The sequence below is a fragment of the Hemibagrus wyckioides genome, linkage group LG12, assembly GCF_019097595.1.
Source record: "Hemibagrus wyckioides isolate EC202008001 linkage group LG12, SWU_Hwy_1.0, whole genome shotgun sequence".
NCBI classification, from domain to species: domain Eukaryota; kingdom Metazoa; phylum Chordata; class Actinopteri; order Siluriformes; family Bagridae; genus Hemibagrus; species Hemibagrus wyckioides.
Genome location: NC_080721.1, coordinates 13,623,757 through 13,642,447, shown reverse-complemented (window position 1 = coordinate 13,642,447; position 18,691 = coordinate 13,623,757). Strand labels below are relative to the sequence as shown.

At 38.4% G+C, this 18,691-nt stretch overlaps 1 protein-coding gene across 10 annotated transcripts in view; it reads right to left on the bottom strand.

Moving 5' to 3' along the window:
• LOC131362393 (uncharacterized) overlaps positions 1–18,691 on the bottom strand; it is a 50,629-nt gene that overhangs the window by 2,192 nt on the left and 29,746 nt on the right. For 8 of the 10 annotated variants that reach the window (XM_058404319.1, XM_058404323.1, XM_058404322.1 and 5 more), the window contains 5 exons: positions 16,456–16,509; positions 14,316–16,220; positions 11,274–11,468; positions 10,437–10,610; positions 6,562–6,735 (listed from right to left, as the gene is read on the bottom strand). In XM_058404319.1, the coding sequence (XP_058260302.1) occupies positions 6,562–6,735; positions 10,437–10,610; positions 11,274–11,468; positions 14,316–16,220; positions 16,456–16,509 (2,502 nt within the window). Of the gene's footprint in view, positions 1–6,561; positions 6,736–7,401; positions 7,433–10,436; positions 10,611–11,273; positions 11,469–14,315; positions 16,221–16,455; positions 16,510–18,691 lie in introns of those variants that run through there. The other 2 variants (XM_058404321.1, XM_058404328.1) reach the window with 2 other exon arrangements.

The window sequence follows — 18,691 nt, the reverse complement described above, 5'->3', positions numbered from 1 at the left end:
GTAATATTGTTTAAAAATAAACAAAAATATACACACAGTATGTAACTTTAGAAAATTTCATTCACTCTTTTTTCTGACTCCTCCCATCATTTCAGAGTCTTGCTACTAAAAAAGGAGTTCATTAAATTCATGACATTTTCTCTCTCACAGGTATACCATGTAATATTATCTCTTTTACAGCTTGTGTGTGAAGCAGTGTCGTGTAGATCCTTTATTATTATTATTATTCTACAATAATCTATATTATACACCTCTTATTTCATTCCTCATTTATACTGATACTACTGTATGTATTATTCTTTATTTATTTATTTTCTACAGTCTCTTCTCTTCTCTTCTCTTCTCTTCTCTTCTCTTCTCTTCTCTTCTCTTCTCTTATTGTTCTCTCCTCTCTCATTCTCTCATCTCTCCTGCTGCTTGTATCTTGTCTACTTCATGCTCTTGGTGACTTTTCTATCCTATTTCTTTGAGGGTGGAATCATCAGAGAGTATCTCCGAGACTGGACTTGAGTAAAACGGTCAGTTACCATACTAGTATTTCTAGTGCTGAGAATTCCTTTATCAATAGACAGAACAGCTGAATGATGGAGTCTGTTCTGGTCCATTGTTCACCTAAGTCATGTCTGGATTTTAACTTAAATACTGCATTAGTGGAATAATACAAAGTCATGATGTTCAGACTGTAATGTCTTAGTGCTTTAACAGATTAGATTTTATTTAGATCTATCTTTAGGATTATTTCATTTAAGTCTTTTGTAGGTCTTGGGTATGGAATAATATTCTAAAGGGTCCTATATGTCAGGGGTTTTCAGAATCAGAGACAGTGGGCCTCCTTTTTAACACAACATACATTTGTTAGCGACTTTTATCAACTGTGTTAACATTAAAAATTAAAAGTTAGACTTTTATCAAATGTGTTAACATTAAAAATTAAATGTAGACTTTTATCTGAATAATAAGATTGTTGTGTTTTCTGACAGGTTTTTATTGAGTGTGTATAGGTGTGTATTTTAGTCACATGGTGTGTGTGTGTATAGGTGTGTATTTTAGTCACGTTGTGTGTGTGTGTGTGTGTATAGGTGTGTATTTTAGTCAAGTGGTGTGTGTGTGTATAAGTGTGTATTTTAGTCACATGGTGTGTGTGCATGTATAGGTGTGTATTTTAGTCACGTGGTGTGTGTATGTGTGTGTGTGTGTGTGTATAGGTGCGTGTTTTAGTGACATGGTGCATGAGTGTGTGTATAGGTGTGTATTTTAGTCATGTGGTGTGTGTGAGTGTATAAGTGTGTATTTTAGTCACATGGTGTTTGTGTGTATAGGTGTGTATTTTAGTCATGTGGTGTGTGAGTGTGTATAGGTGTGTATTTTAGTCACGTGGTGTTTGTGTGTGTGTGTATAGGTGTGTATTTTAGTCACATGGTGTGTGTGTGTATAGGTGTGTATTTTAGTCATGTGGTGTGTATAGGTGTGTATTTTAGTCACGTGGTGTGTGTGTGTGTATAGGTGTGTATTTTTGTCACGTCGTGTGTGTGTGTGTGTATAGGTGTGTATTTTAGTCACGTGGTGTGTATAGGTGTGAATTTTAGTCACGTGGTGTGTGTGTGTGTGTGTATAGGTGTGTATTTTAGTCACGTGGTGTGTGTGTGTTTGTGTGTATAGGTGTGTATTTTAGTCACGTGGTGTGTGTGTGTGTATAGGTGTCTATTTTAGTCATGTGGTGTGTATAGGTGTGTATTTTAGTCACGTGGTGTGTGTGTGTGTATGTATAGTTGTGTATTTTAGTCATGTGGAGTGTATAGGTGTGTATTTTAGTCACGTGGTGTGTGTGTGTGTATAGGTGTGTATTTTAGTCATGCGGTGTGTGAGTGTGCAAAGGCGTGTATTTTACTCCCATGGTGGGTGTGTGTGTGTGTATAGGTTTGTATTTTAGTCATGTGGTGTGTGTGTGTATAGGTGTGTATTTTAGTCATGTGGTGTGTGTGTGTATAGGTGTGTATTTGAGTCATGTGGTGTGTGTGTGTGTATAGGTGTGTATTTTAGTCATATGGTGTGTGTGTGTGTGTATAGGTGTTTATTTTAGTCACGTGGTGTGTGAGTGTGTATAGGTGTGTATTTTAGTCATATGGTGTGTGTTTGTATAGGTGTGTAGTTGAGTCATGTGATGTGTGTGTGTGTGTTTATAGATGTGTATTTTAGTCATATCGTGTGTGTGTGTATAGGTGTGTATTTTAGTCATATGGTGTGTGTGTGTGTATAGGTGTTTATTTTACTAAGGTGGTGTGTGTCTGTATAGGTGTGTATTTTAGTCATATGGTGTGTGTTTGTATAGGTGTGTAGTTGAGTCATGTGATGTGTGTGTGTTTATAGATGTGTATTTTACTCATGTGGTGTGTGTGTGTGTTTAGGTGTGAATATTAGTCACATGGTGTGTGTGTGTGAGTGTACAGGTGTGTATTTTAGTCATGTGGTGTGTGTTTGTATAGGTGTGTAGTGGATTTTACTCATGTGGTGTGTGTGTGTGTTTAGGTGTGTATATTAGTCACATGGTGTGTGTGTGAGTGTATAGGTGTGTATTTTAGTCATGTGGTGTGTGTGTGTGTATAGGTGTGTATTTTAGTCATGTGGTGTGTGTGTGTATAGGTGTGTATTTTAGTCACGTGGTGTGTGTGAGTGTATAGGTGTGTATTTTAGTCACGTGGTGTGTGTGTGTGTGTGTGTGTGTGAGTATAGGTGTGTATTTTAGTCATGTGGTGTGTGTGTGTGTATAGGTGTGTATTTTAGTCATGTGGTGTGTGTGTGTATAGGTGTGTATTTTAGTCACGTGGTGTGTGTGAGTGTATAGGTGTGTAATTTAGTCACGTGGTGCGTGTGTGTGTGTGTGTGTGAGTATAGGTGTGTATTTTAGTCATATGGTGTGTGTGTGTGTGTTTGTATATAGGTGTTTATTTTAGTCATATGGGGTGTGTGTGTGTGTTTGTATATAGGTGTTTATTTTAGTCATGTGGTGTGTGTGTGTGTATAGGTGTGTATTTTAGTCATGTGGTGTGTGTGTTTATAGGTGTTTATTTTAGTCATGTGGCATGTATAGGTGTGTATTTTATTCACATGATGTGTGTGTGTATAGGTGTGTATTTTAGTCATGTGGTGTGTGTATATGTGTGTATTTTTGTCATGTGGTGTGTGTGAGTGTGTATAGGTGTGTATTTTAGTCACGTGGTGTGTGTGTGTGTATAGGTGTGTATTTTAGTCATGTGGTGTGTGTATAGGTGTATATTTTAGTCACATGATGTGTGTGTGTATAGGTGTGTATTTTAGTCATGTGGTGTGTTTATAGGTGTGTATTTTAGTCACATGATGTGTGTGTGTATAGGTGTGTATTTTAGTCATGTGGTGTGTGTATATGTGTGTATTTTTGTCATGTGGTGTGTGTGAGTGTGTATAGGTGTGTATTTTAGTCACGTGGTGTGTGTGTGTTTGTGTATAGGTGTGTATTTTAGTCATGTGGTGTGTGTGTGTGTATAGGTGTGTATTTTAGTCATGTGGTGTGTGAGTGTATAGGTGTGTATTTTAGTCATGTGGTGTGTGTGAGTGTGTAAGTCTGTATTTTAGTCTTGTGGTGTGTGTGTGTATAGGTGTGTATTTTAGTCATGTGGTGTGTGTATAGGTGTGTATTTTAGTCATGTGGTGTGTGTGTGTGTGTATTTTAGTCACGTTGTGTGTGTGTGTGTGTGTGTGTGCGTGCGTATAGGTGTGTATTTTAGTCATGTGGTGTGTGTGTGTGTATATAGGTGTGTATTTTAGTCATGTGGTGTGTGTGTGTATAGGTGTGTATTTTAGTCATGTGGTGTGTGTGTATAGGTGTGTATTTTAGTCATGTGGTGTGTGTGAGTGTGTATAGATGTGTATTTTAGTCACATGGTGTGTGTGAGTGTATAGGTGTGTATTTGAGTCATGTGGTGTGTGTGTGTGTGTGTGTGTGTATAGGTGACACACACACTTCTATTTTATAAACTGTGTGTGTATAGGTGTGTATTTTAGTCATGTGGTGTGTGTATATGTGTGTATTTTTGTCATGTGGTGTGTGTGAGTGTGTATAGGTGTGTATTTTAGTCACGTGGTGTGTGTGTGTTTGTGTATAGGTGTGTATTTTAGTCATGTGGTTTGTGTGTGTGTATAGGTGTGTATTTTAGTCATGTGGTGTGTGAGTGTATAGGTGTGTATTTTAGTCATGTGGTGTGTGTGTGTATAGGTGTGTATTTTAGTCATGTGGTGTGTGTATAGGTGTGTATTTTAGTCATGTGGTGTGTGTGAGTGTGTGTATTTTAGTCACGTTGTGTGTGTGTGTGTGTGTGCGTGCGTATAGGTGTGTATTTTAGTCATGTGGTGTGTGTGTGTGTATATAGGTGTGTATTTTAGTCATGTGGTGTGTGTGTGTATAGGTGTGTATTTTAGTCATGTGGTGTGTGTGTATAGGTGTGTATTTTAGTCATGTGGTGTGTGTGAGTGTGTATAGATGTGTATTTTAGTCACATGGTCTGTGTGAGTGTATAGGTGTGTATTTGAGTCATGTGGTGTGTGTGTGTGTGTATAGGTGACACACACACTTCTATTTTATAAACTGCGTGTGTATAGGTGTGTATTTTAGTCATGTGGTGTGTGTATATGTGTGTATTTTTGTCATGTGGTGTGTGTGAGTGTGTATAGGTGTGTATTTTAGTCACGTGGTGTGTGTGTGTTTGTGTATAGGTGTGTATTTTAGTCATGTGGTTTGTGTGTGTGTATAGGTGTGTATTTTAGTCATGTGGTGTGTGTGAGTGTGTAAGTCTGTATTTTAGTCTTGTGGTGTGTGTGTGTATAGGTGTGTATTTTAGTCATGTGGTGTGTGTATAGGTGTGTATTTTAGTCATGTGGTGTGTGAGTGTTTGTATTTTTGTCACGTTGTGTGTGTGTGTGTGTGTGTGTGCGTGCGTATAGGTGTGTATTTTAGTCACGCTGAGTGTGTGTGTGTATAGGTGTGTATTTTAGTCATGTGGTGTGTGTGTATAGGTGTGTATTTTAGTCATGTGGTGTGTGTGAGTGTGTATAGATGTGTATTTTAGTCACATGGTGTGTGTGAGTGTATAGGTGTGTATTTGAGTCATGTGGTGTGTGTGTGTGTGTGTATAGGTGTGTATTTTAGTCACGTGGTGTGTGAGTGTGTATAGGTGTGTATTTTCGTCAAGTGATGTGTGTGTGAGTGTGTATTGGTATGTATTTTAGTCATGTGGTGTGTGTATAGGTGTGTATTTTAGTCATGTGGTGTGTGTGAGTGTATGTGTGTATTTTAGTCACGTGGTGTGTGTGTGAGAGTGTGTGTGTATAGGTGTGTATTTTAGTCACGTGAAGTGTGTGTGAATGTGTATAGGTGTGTATTATAGTCATGTGGTGTGTGTGTGTGTATAGGTGTGTATTTTAGTCACGTGGTGTATGTGTGCATACGTGTGTATTTTAGTCATGTGGTGTGTGTATAGGTGTGTATTTTAGTCACTTGGTGTGTGTGTGTATATGTGTGTATTTTAGTCATGTGGTGTGTGTGAGTGAATAGGTGTGTATTTGAGTAATTTGGTGTGTGTGTGTGTATATAGGTGTGTATTTTAGTCACATGGGGTGTGTGTGAGTGTTTATAGGTGTGTATTTTAGTCATGTGGTGTGTGTGTATAGGTGTGTATTTTAGTCATGTGGTGTGTGTGAGTGTATAAGTCTGTATTTTAGTCACATGGTGTGTGTGTGTGTGTATAGGTGTGTATTTTAGTCATGTGGTGTGTGTGAGTGTGTATAGATGTGTATCTTAGTCACGTGGTGTGTGTGTGTGTGTGTGTATATAGATGTGTATTTTAGTCATGTGGTGTGTGTGTGTTTGTGTGTGTATAGGTGTGTATTTTAGTTACGTTGGGTGTGTGTGTGTGTATAGGTGTGTATTTTAGTCATGTGGTGTGTGTGAGTGTGTATAGGTGTGTATTTTAGTCATGTGGCGTGTGTGTGTGTGTATAGGTGTGTATTTTATTCATGTGGTGTGTGTGTGAGTTTATAGGTGTGTATTTTAGTCACGTGGTGTGTGTGTGTGTATAGGTGTGTATTTTAGTCACATGGTGTGTGAGTGTGTGTATAGGTGTGTATTTTAGTCACGTGGTGTGTGTGTGTTCATAGGTGTGCAGTTCAGTCACGTTGTGTGTGTATATGTGTGTATATGTGTGTGTTTTAGTCATATGGTGTGTGTAGATGTGTTCGAATTAAAGCGGCGCTGTGCAGATTGATAGATGTATGACATCGTCTAGAGCATATTTGAGCGCACACTCTCGCGCTATTTTGGCGTGTGTGCGCACATGTAGAGAGAGATGTCAGTCAAAATCGTGTACAGTAAATGGCAACAGTGCTCAGCTAAAGCGATCAACATTTACTTAATTCCTCTACACTAAATTCAAGATAAATCATTCGATTATTATTAATTATAATTATTATAACTATTCCGTGCTCCTCATTAGTGAGGATCAGGTCATGTGACTCTCAGAGAGATGATCTTACCCCAGTGTCTCCAGTTTACAGAGAGGATTCTCCAGTAGAGCAGAGAGACTCTTCACTCCTGAGTCTCCTAGATTATTCCTAGTCAGATTCAGGTCTCTCAGGTGTGAGGGGTTTGATCTCAGAGCTGAAGTCAGAGCAGAACAGCCTTCATCCGAGAAATCACAACCACGCAACCTGCAGACACACAATAACACACTCTTCATCAACAGATACTCAACAGATCCCTCTGTACAATATTTATTTAAATTCAGAATATCACCTGTTAATAAAGAATAATAGTAAGTGTCATATTCTTTTTCTCTCAGTGATGGAACAAACCAATGCACTGCACTGACATAATCAGTGTAGCATAAAAGATAAGTTAGCTTACTGCAGGAGTCACTGCTAGCTGAAAATCATGGAGTTTACCACAAAACATTTGTTTGTGTTGAGTGTAAATATTGGCTGTTGTTTATATTTTCTTACATTCACTTTGACAGAGATCAGTTTATTTAGATTATTAATAAGTCCATTAGTATTTGGACACTGACAAAGCTGGACAATGAGCAGATGGACAATATCCTGAAGCTTAATTCCAAAAGCAACCCAAGACTTTTTAATACAAACAAGTTGATGTCCACATCAATCATCTGACCTGAGTCCAGCTGAACATCATTTCACTTGCTTAAGGTAAAAATAAAGCTAAACACTACAAGAACAAGCAGGAAGTGAAGACAGCTCCAGTAAAAGACTAGAATCTGATGATGTCTGATGATTCCTTCATTAACTGCAAAGGATTTAAACCAAGACTTTTTCCAGGTCTTCAGTTCTTTTACTTGTTTGGAAAAAAGATGTGATGGTCTTTTGTTCCTCTTTTTACAGAGCTGGATGTCTGGATTCACAGAAAAAAAGATAAGAATACATCAGTATGCTGGTAGTTTTTATTAGCTGGAGTTTCCTTATGAGGAGGTTAAATAAGTAACCGTAGGTCAACAGAATAAGATAACTAACAGAATTTATCTTATGTCATGGACATGCCAGCCACTACAACACTTCCCTGCTCGCTGTCACCAGAACACTAATTGCGCCACCTGCACCTAATTCTCCAGCGCCTATTTAAAACATTCACTCGCCAGTGGCAGCGGTGAGTATTGAGACTGAATGCTGTGCACATACCTGCCATTATCTCTGTAATATGCCTGGGTTCTATGACTGCCTGAGTTAACTCTGCCTGCCTGATTTTCCTTATCTGCCTGCCAGCATTAGTAAAGTTCTGTTGTTGTGAACTCTCTGCCTCCTCCAGTGTGTCCCGAAACAAGTTAGTCTTCAAAACTTTATTTAAAAGTCCCTATCTTTTCATTAAACTACCACTGACATCATGCAGTGTATTTGTTGTGACTGGGTCTCAGGAAGGTTAACTGTGATTGGATACATCACCATTCAATCAGTCCAAAATATTCAATACCTTGAAAAATACTATTCATCTTTATAAAAATGTTGTATATGAGTGTAGCAGATGTACATGTTCATGTGTATTTATTTCTTTTCAGAAATTGGAGTTTTTATTTGCTAATTTTATTTTGACTTCATGACCTTTGACCTGTCGCGATGTTACTTCCTGTAGAGACATCTTTTTAAATGCAGATCTGGCAATTAATCTATCTATCTATCTATTGTAGCGAATCTAACTCGACATTTAAATATTTACGTGTAAATATAACTGGTTATAATTAATTATAAATATTCAAATGGGGGTTCTTAGAACTAACTGTCAGAGAATCAATAACACAATTATTTGATTTGTTCGTCCACCGAACAGACAGTATAATTATGCATTAATTCCAGGGAAAGTTATCTTCCTGGCCAAGAAAGAATAACTACTTGCTACTAGCTGTAATTTAGCATGTAGCAAGAGCAATCTTCAGGGACCCCGAAATTGTGAGCAAAGCACAGAGACAATCACTTGTGAATAAAATGCATTTAATAAAACAAAAACACACAACACATACTAACTATGACACACATACATAAAAGACAGGTTAAGGATTATAGAGAGGGGATAAGTAGGCAAAGAGAGATTGAGATTAAGGAAGAGAATACGGAGGAAATCAGAACGAGAGAGCGAGTGAGAGAGAGAGAGAGATAAAGAAACAGAGAAGAGATCAAATATGGCAAGTTTCAGATCGAGTTTTGGTTACCACGTGTGAGAATCGTCAAGGTAATTAGGATTCACCTTAATAAAGGGGCTTCAGCTTAGAACTTTGGATCTAAAATAATTAGTAGCTTTTACTTGCATTGATTCGTTGACAAGCGTCCTGATGTAGTGGATCAAGGAGGTTCGGAGATTCAAAGTCCTCGGAGCAAGCAAGAGATTCTGCTGGAACGAAAAAGGTTTCGGTGGTGCAAACAAAGTTCTTCAGTTGAAGCTGCCGGCAAAGTCTCAGAAAGTGAAAGTCTTGTCCCGAAGAAAGATCGGAGTCGAGTCGGGCGACGATAGAGGTCGTGCCGGGAAGAAAAGGCGCACGGGGGCCCCCCCGACCGCAGAGGGGGTTGGCCCCCGTGGGGCCAAGCTGAGAAGAACAAAAAGCTGAGCAAAAAGCCAAAGCTAAAAAAGCCACGATAGATGGGTGCTTAGGGTTTTTATTGATCCCTTGGTCATGCCCAGTTTTTCAGAGTGACCAATCCTACACCTGAACTTTTGGAGGGAAAAAGTTTCTTTGTCTCCTCTCGGGCACTCATTTGCATATTTTATGGTGAAGTCAGGAATGGATAAAGTTTTAATTAAAGTATCGTAGGCTCACATTATGTACTTGAATGACCACAAGGTCTACACTATTGCTTATAAAATTAAAAGAGGATCATTTTGATAGTAGACATGAAAAAAACAGTATGAGAGGAGAGGAAACTGGGTATAGGCAATTAAAACATACATTCTTATCTTATAAAACATGTCCTATTTCATGAAAACACAGAACAGGTCATGAGTGGTAATACCACCATAAAAATATAAAGGCAAAAGGGGAATACATATACAGATGTGTCAGGCATGGGTCAGGTAGGGTTTTACTGTTGTTTTATTGAAATAAAGGAACTCTCGTGTGTGCATGTGGGGGTCAGGATGAGCGTTTTCAGACGCTTTGGGTGTGTGTGTGTGTGTGTGTGTGTGTTTATATGTCTGTGTGTGTGTGTGTGTCTTCAGTCAGAGCTTTGGTCATCCCCCGGTTAAGGCATTGATTCGGTTTGGATTAGGGAATTCTTGTTGACTTTTAACGGCCATAAAACTGCTGGGCGCAGGGTGATTTGTATGGTAAGGTCACAAGTTGATGGTGAGTTCCAGGTGTGAGGCTGGGCTATCAGTACTGATGGTCTGCAGAACTCCAACATTCATGGAGGCAGGATTCCTCCTTTGTATCCAGTCTCGTTGGGGGGGATCAGACGTTATCCAGAGCCATCAGACATCCCGGCGCCTGGCTCTCATGAGTTACAGCATGTCGGTTGAGGTACAATGAGACGATTATAAGTAGTGATAGCTCAGTTGTGAGCTGTGTAATAGTTAATTGAGTTTTGGGAAGGATGCGGCTGACTCCATGAGCGAGTGATCCAACCTGGAGACGCTACTCTATCTATCTATCTATCTATCTATCTATCTATCTATCTATCTATCTATCTATCTATCTATATGACCTTTTTAGTACTATATACTATTTACTTCTCATATTAAACCCGGAAACTCACACATCTGACCAAAACACTCAAATCATCAGTGTACAGTGAAAAGAAACTTCTTCCTCCTCAGGTCATTGATGCTGAACCTAAAACCCCTGCTTCAGTCTCACTATTAGAGAAAGTGTCTTAGTGAGGATCAGGTCATGTGACTCTCAGAGAGATTATCTTACCTCAGGGTCTCCAGTTTACAGAGAGGATTCTCCAGTAGAGCAGAGAGACTCTTCACTCCTGAGTCTCCTAGATTATTCCTAGACAGATTCAGTACTCTCAGGTGTGAGGGGTTTGAGTTCAGAGCTGAAGTCAGAGCAGAACAATCTTCATCTGAGAAATAACAATTCTCCAACCTGCAGACACACAATAACACACTCTTCATCAACAGATCTTCATCTAGGTATAATATTTACTTTAAAGATGATCCATGTATTAAATGAATTTATATTTTGTATGTGATAAACTATGAGCAGCTGAATCTGAAATCTGAACAGAAAACAGCAGACTGATAATGAAGACGTTATCCAGAGAGAGAGAGAGAGAGAGAGAGAGAGAGAGAGAGAGAGAGACAGACTTATAGTGCACTACATAGGGGAAATAAACTTATAAAATTAAATTAAAACATATAAAATACTAAAATATAATATCAAGCTTAAAACATTAATTCCTGAGTTTGTTTTCTCAGGTGTGAGAGGAAGACTTGTTGAAAGATGATGTGTCTGTCGTGATGGACAATCTTCATCTTCATTTATATCTTCATTCGGAGTGTTATTGTGGTATTTTATTTTTAAGTTAAAAGTAATGAGCAGAGTTTTGTAGAATTTATCTCTGTGTAACTGTATTTTAATGCACATATAACTAACTGTAGCTTTATTTAATTTTCTCACTACTCTTATTAATGCACATTGACTAATATATTTGTTCTGCATGTTGTACAGGAAATTTTAGTTCCTAATACAGTAACTAATACTGCTGCTTTTATTGAGCTGCTGTGACTCTCAGAGAGATGATCTTACCTCAGTTTCTTCACTTTACACTGAGGATTCTCCAATACAGCACAGAGTCTCTTCACTCCTGAATCTCCTAGATTATTCTCAGACAGATCCAGTGTATCCACAATCAGATGGAGTTCTTTCAGATTGGAGGTTTCTGACCTGAGCACTGATGCCAGAGATGCACCACCTCCGCCTTCAATCTTATCACACCTGATACTGAGGGAAATAAAATAACACAATGAACACTAGTACAAATTATCAAACAAGCTCTCAAGGCTTTTACTGAACCTTCTCCTTCTTATAAAAGCCAAAAGCACAAACACCAGTCAGAGAAAACCTTTAAATACTGTAATAATATTTTACAGTCAGAGCTGTTTGGATTAAACTTGGTGTGAGTTTTCAGCTGCATCTTCACCAACACACTGTATAAACATGGAGCATGAACTGAATTAATACTTCAATATGAAACAAAAAAGGTTAAAGTCATACAGAGTTAGATTTAATGATTCTTATTTATTAGTTTTAATTATTCAGCTATGACATTATTTTATTCTGATATATTTTATTAACTACTAAAATGAGAACCAGTCCAGTGATGACTGATTAATGTAGCTACCTGTCATAAGCCCTTACACTGTGTTTGACTTTCCCTGTTTAGGGACATTAGGAGAAGAAGGAAAGAAAAGATAATCAGCATATAACACATTTATACTATTATATAATGAAGTGTAAATAAAAACAGTCTCTAATGAGTATTAAACATTCAACCCTTTCTAAAAACTCAAATAAAACCCTTTACCAAGACATAAGATTTTTTTAAATAAAAATATTAATAATGAAATTAACTCAGTGTCTGCATGATTGTACTTCAAGTCTAACATAAATTTAAGGTGAAAACACATTGTTTAAAATAGATTGAAGATTGTAAATGTGACAGTGAAATGTTTCTGTCAATGAAAACAGCTTTTTACAGACTCTCCTCTGAACACTGAGTGAACATGTGTTGAATATTAAGTCAATTTCACTGTGATAAATCAGAATTTCAATAAACCTTCATTAATTCATAACCTCTAAAATACTTTTCTTTTTTTGGAACTGTCTTCCACACATTTAATACCTGCTCTTCAGTCTCAATCATTTGTCTATGTGACCCGTATGACCTCAAGTTATAACATCTCAAAGAACTTATTTATGTGTTTTCAGCAAGGGTGTGACTTTGGTTATTGGGGGGAATGTTTTAGATATGAATCCCATTTCCTGCATTTACATACATTTAGGGACAATGGTGATACAAAATCCAGGAAATAATGAAGATGATTATAAAGACAATTTCTGCCAAACAGAATAGTAGGCTACTAAACTATAAATATAAAAAAAGATGTCTTTTTTTATTGTTTAATAGGGACCGATCACCAAGACTTGAGAGAATCATTTTATAAAGTCAAAAATGTTCACCATTAATGTTTTGTGTGTGAATAAAATGTAAATAATCTGAGACTCAATTTCCACTGTTAAACAAACTTATTTTAAACTGAGCGCTGTAGCTGAAAATGTAAAATAAATGACTTGTTGTACAGGACGTCTGTCAGAGACACATCCACCAAACCACAGGGGTTTAGAATAGAAAAAGCAGAAAGCCTTTATGAACTGTGTGTGTTACAGCACTATTGTGTAATATCAGGTGCAGAGAGACAGCAGCAACATTAATATGGAATTATATGAAAATGTTGATCATTACTTTAATAATTGTCTTTCATGCATAAACAACCACTCTTAGTTAATAAACAAATTAAAATATTTACATTCTCACAAACATAAAATATAAAGAACATTTTTCATTGTCCTCCATGTGTCCATTCAATCCCATCTCTCCATGTATCCTAACTGTCCACCTCATCTGTCCTCTGATATGAAAACCACTGAGTTATGATCATATTGAGTCTAATATTAAACTAGTATCCAGAGTCTGCTTGTCATACATTGCTGAGAGAGAATGCGCGGTTTAAAGTCTGTTACAGGGGGAGCTTCGGTAACGCTAGGAGGGGGAAGGTACCGGGTCGGCCCCGTCCTCTACGAGGATGCTGAGGGGAGAGCGGACTGGTGTCCGGGGCAGATAGAGAGAGTGTGCGACTGAACAGGGGAATTGTTGGATGTACAAATTATACAGGATGGGAAAATAATATAATGGGATAATGAGGGTTTAATGGAGTGCAGATGAATGCTTGATGTGTGGAAGGCACGTCCAGAGCGGGGTTCGAACCGAAAACGTTACAACCTCTGGACATGTGCCCAATGCGCTACCGCATCGCCAAGCTGCGCGCTCCAATGTGAATTACTGTGCTGAAACCTTAGTGAAACCTTTCTTAAATTGCTTTTGAGAAATTACCTCTCAGAGCGCCTAGCGCTCTGATACAAATACTGAGAAGAGAATTCAAGGGATGCTTTTAGTAATCCTAGACCTATAGAAATTACCTCTCGCTGCACTATGCGCTATGATACAGCATACCACCCTAACTCTAGCACAGACTATGTCCGCGAGCAGAGTGAAGGAATTCTGAAGTTTAAATAGCAACGCATGCAGGTGCCGCGAGTTGCGCTTATTGTTGGTACGTGTGTCGGAGGCTATAAGAGAGCGTGCTGGTAGCCGCGGGTTTGGCTGTGCAGGCACTGGCGACGTTACAAAGTCAACTTGTTTTCACGCTACACAGAATGTTCTAATCTACATAAAATATTTAGCCAACAGTCTGAAGTTACCTAGCAACAACAGTGTATGTTAACGTTAGCTCAGTCACCGTTAGGCTAACATCAACAGGAGTAGACAGTAGATATGATTATCCTGACCTGAGCTAATTTACTGAATCAACCAACTCACATCTCCATTCTTTCTTTTCCTCCATGATGACATTCAAGTCATCTGTTGTTGCTTCTGGTGTTTCATCACTGACTGTGTCTCAACCACCATACCTGTTTATTACACCTTTCAGTCAGCTAGTTTTAGGGGGGGTGTTCTCTCGTTCTAACAGCAGAACAGTTCTAGTTATTAAGTAAATAAGATTTACTTACATTGCTTTTCTGGATGCTGAAATCACAGGCATCATCTTCAGAAGAACCAGACCTGTTATCTTTTCTGGACTGAAATATTTATTCAGGTCAAATTCCTCCAGATCCTGTTCTGAGGTCAGTAACACAAACACCAGAGCAGACCACTGTGAAGAAGAGAATTCACTTTGTTTTCCAGATTTCAGGTAGCGTTGGATTTCCTCCACTAGAGAATTATCACCCAGTTCAATCAGACAGTGGAACAGATTGATGGATTTCTCTGGAGGAAGATCTTCACTGATCTCCTGCTTAATGTACTGAACTGTTTCCTCTTTGCTGTGGGGGCTACTTCCTGTCTGTGATATTAAGGCATGTAAGAGTTTCTGATTGGACTCCAGTGAGAGACCCAGAAGAAAGCGAAGGAAAAGGTCCAGATGTCCAGTTTGACTTTCTAATGCCTGCTCTACTGCAGACTTGTGGACATCTGAAATTGTGTTACAGACCTGACTCTGATTAAGAACATTACTGTTTTCTTTCATAAATGCCATGTGCACATAGAGAGCTGCCAAATGCTCCTGAATGGTCAGATGAACAAAGCAGTACACTTTACTCTGGTGAAGCCCAAACTCCTCTCTGAAGATCTGCGTACACACACCTGAGTACACTGCTGCTTCTCTCACATCAATGCCACACTCTCTCAGGTCTTCCTCATAGAAGATCAGGTTCCCTTTCTTCAGCTGCTGAAAAGCCAGTTGTCCCAGTTTAAGAAGCATTTCTTCATCACTCTCCTGCTTCTGTGAGTATTTTTCTCTTATGATGTTTGTCTGAATGATGAGGAAGTGTGTGTACATTTCAGTCAGAGTCTTGGGGATCTCTCCAGTCTCTGCTTCACCCAACATCCTCTCTAGAACAGTGGCTGAAATCCAGCAGAAGACTGGGATGTGGCACATGATGTAGAGACTTCTTAATGACTTCAGGTGTGTGATGATGTTATTGGCCAGGCTCTGATCTCTGATCCTCTTTCTGAAATACTCCTCCTTCTGTGGGTCATTGTACCCTCGTATCTCTGTGACTCGATGCACACACTCAGAGGGGATTTGATCAGCTGCTGCTGGTCGGGAGGTGATCCAGATGAGAGCAGAGGGAAGCAGATTCCCTTTGATCAGGTTTATCAGCAGCTCCTGCACTGATGCTGATTCAGTTACATCACACACTCTCTCTGTGTTCTGGAAATCCAGAGGAAAACGACACTCGTCCAATCCGTCAAAAATGAACAGAACCTTTTCCAATTTGGACATTTCTGTTTCTTTTGTTTCCTTAAAAAAGACATGAAGGAGCTCCATCAGACTCAGTTTCTGGTCCTTCATCAAATTCAGCTCTCTGAAAGGAAGTGGAAATATGAGGTGGACGTCCTGATTTGTTTTCCCTTCAGACCAGTCCAGAATGAACTTCTGTACAGAGACTGTTTTTCCGATGCCAGCGACTCCCTTTGTCAGAACAGTTCTGATGGGTTTGTCTTGTTCAGATGAGGTCTTTGTCAGAACAGTTCTGATGGGTTTGTCTTGTTCAGATGAGGTCTTTGTCAGAACAGTTCTGATGGGTTTGTCTTGTTCAGATGAGGTCTTTGTCAGAACAGTTCTGATGGGTTTGTCTTGTTCAGATAAAGGCTTAAAGATGTCATTGCATTTGATTGGTGTTTCCTCTCTTGTTGTTGTTCTCCTGGATGCTGCCTCGATCTGTCTCACCTCATGTTCATTATTGACGTCTCCACTGTCTCCCTCTGTGATGTAGAGCTCTGTGTAGATCTCATTCAGGAGTCTTTGGGTTCCCAGGTTTATCATTTCTCCATTTAAACACTGAAACTTCTTCTTCAGATTTAATTTGAACTTTTTCTGGAGTTCAGTAACATCAGCAGATTCTTGGGCGTGTCTGTAAAATGGTGAAGTAGGAAGACATTTTGAGACATGGGCTTCATTTATTAGGGTTTAAGATCAGTTTTCCTGCATGGTTATCACAGAGAGTTTTTTATAATGTTCTCACTGTGTTTGTTTTATTCTACTGTGTGTTTTCTTCAATATAATGACTCTAATGTAGGAAATATCAGTAGAAAGGTTTATAATATCAGCGTGTCAGTGTCACAGTCATGTTACTGGTTTGATCTTACCCTGTAAATGTCATGATGTTCTTTTCTCTTCTCTTTTGTTCCTCCTGTAGAACACTGAGAACAAACATTGTATCTGTTAAAGACTTTAATCACTTTAATACTGTACACTAAACATGCTGTAGATCTAATTTTACTACAATAACAGTAGTAACTGCATTCATATTTAGAGAACACAGTGCTAAATTCAACATCACAAATATTTTTCATGTTCTCTAGGAGTTTTTCCAATTATTTTATGATGTAAATTTCAGAAGATAAAAGCTGAAATGTTGATATATCATCACATATTTATCTTTTGATCAAATTCAAATGTCTTTAATTTAGAGCAAAAACAAAAGAACTGGCCTTGGAGTTCTGATACTTTCAGAGGGGACAGTATGTGGTCATTAGGGGTGTAACACAACAGGAGTACATCAATAATACATGAACTATGGGATGTTACCTGTGTACAGGTGAGAAGTCTCTATTATTAAAGTTTAAAGGAGGATCCATCTAATCAGCTTGAACAAATGTGTTATAGCATTAATCATTTAATTATTAAATGCAGGTTTAGCAGCTTCACTTTGGTATTCATAATGTACATGAATATCTGTAACTTCACAACTTTGTGAAGGCTTGTGTCAATTAATATGGGCCACTCAAGGTTGGAATATCTTAAAATAAAAGATTATTGCTCACACGTGCTACATGCAAATTTATTTCTGTTCATAAGAAACGTTTGAAGACAACTGAACAAAAGTAAGGTTCTGTGAATGGTAGGGCTGAAACGATTCCTTGAGGAACTCAAGAAATTCGAATACAAAAAATCATCGAGGCAAATTAGTTAGTCCATAGTCCTTAAATCAATATGAATATTCACACTTAGCTTAAAACAACATGATTGCAAGTTGAAATTAAGGCCAGTATAAATGTATGTGGATTGTGGCTACATGTAGTGACTGTTTAAGACCGTAAATCAGTATGGTGGCTCGTTATGATGTCCCTAATTTAGCTAAGTTTTGTGAAAGCTAAGCGTCATTCATTTTGATAGCCTCACTCTCTGTCACACACACACACACACACACACCAGTATGTATAGAGACAATTAAGAGGGTTTATTCTCCAAAGAACTCTAATTTCATGTTACAGATAAATGTGTTAAGAAATTTGATGTGTATGGACTCTTGTTCTTGTTCCAAGTTTCCTTCCTGTCCATTTTTGCCTCTTAGAAAAAACAAAAAGTCTTCCAGGAAGAGAGTAAAGGCTTATGTCCTGCTTGAGCTGTAGTTAGACTGAAACCTCAATGTTAAGTTGCAGAATATAAATGCAATGTTTAGGTATTATTATTATTTTGTTTTAGGTTGTACTGTTTACCTTTTTTGGAAGTAAGAGTTTTTTTATTAATATATTTGTATTTGCATTTTGAATGTCAATTAAATCCACTAAATAGGTTTAGATTTTATTTTCATTTTTCTAAATAGGAAACAACTTAAGGCCTGGTCACACTACAAGACTTTAACCGTCAGCAGATCGCTTTGCTGTTCAGACTACATGACTTCACTGTCACTTGACTGACGTCTTTTTGTCCTTGTGGTGTTCACACTACGCGATGCTTCGTAAATGATCCACAAGAGGGGGTCTCACACCACACCATCTGACAACAACTCGTCACTCAACGCCATTCCCAAACCACGTTTTGTCACGAAAACACACGTGACAGGTGGATCCGGAAATGACGCGAGACTTTTGGTAGAGGTTTGTTTTGAAAATGGATGTTGGCAGGAGTCTCGCTCTAAATAAATGTTAATTTATTAAAATAAATGTTGTGTCCACACTATTTTTGAAGCCATGTTGCTGCTGCTGCTTTTCTTCCGGTGACCTCAACTCTGTTGACTTGCTCTCTCATTGGCTGGAGGTCGTAGCTACAACTGACACCACGTGATGTCGAGTCGGCCGACCGTCCCAGATATTTAACATGCCAGATATCTGGATTTTGTCTGAGAGGTGTCAGAGAGCCTCTTTGATGCGTCGTTGAGTAGATCACACACAAAGATTGCCGAGCGCTGATCACCCGCTGATTTTCCCACGATCACAGACCGATCTGTCGGCGAGCTCGTTAATTTGCAAATCGGGCTTAAAATCCTGTAGTGTGAACTGGGCTTTAGTTCTTCATTTTAAGAGTCCTGTCTTTTTTCTCTTGAATATTTAGTATTCGTCTTTAATAAAGAAAAAAAACCTCTTATCTGATTACTCGATT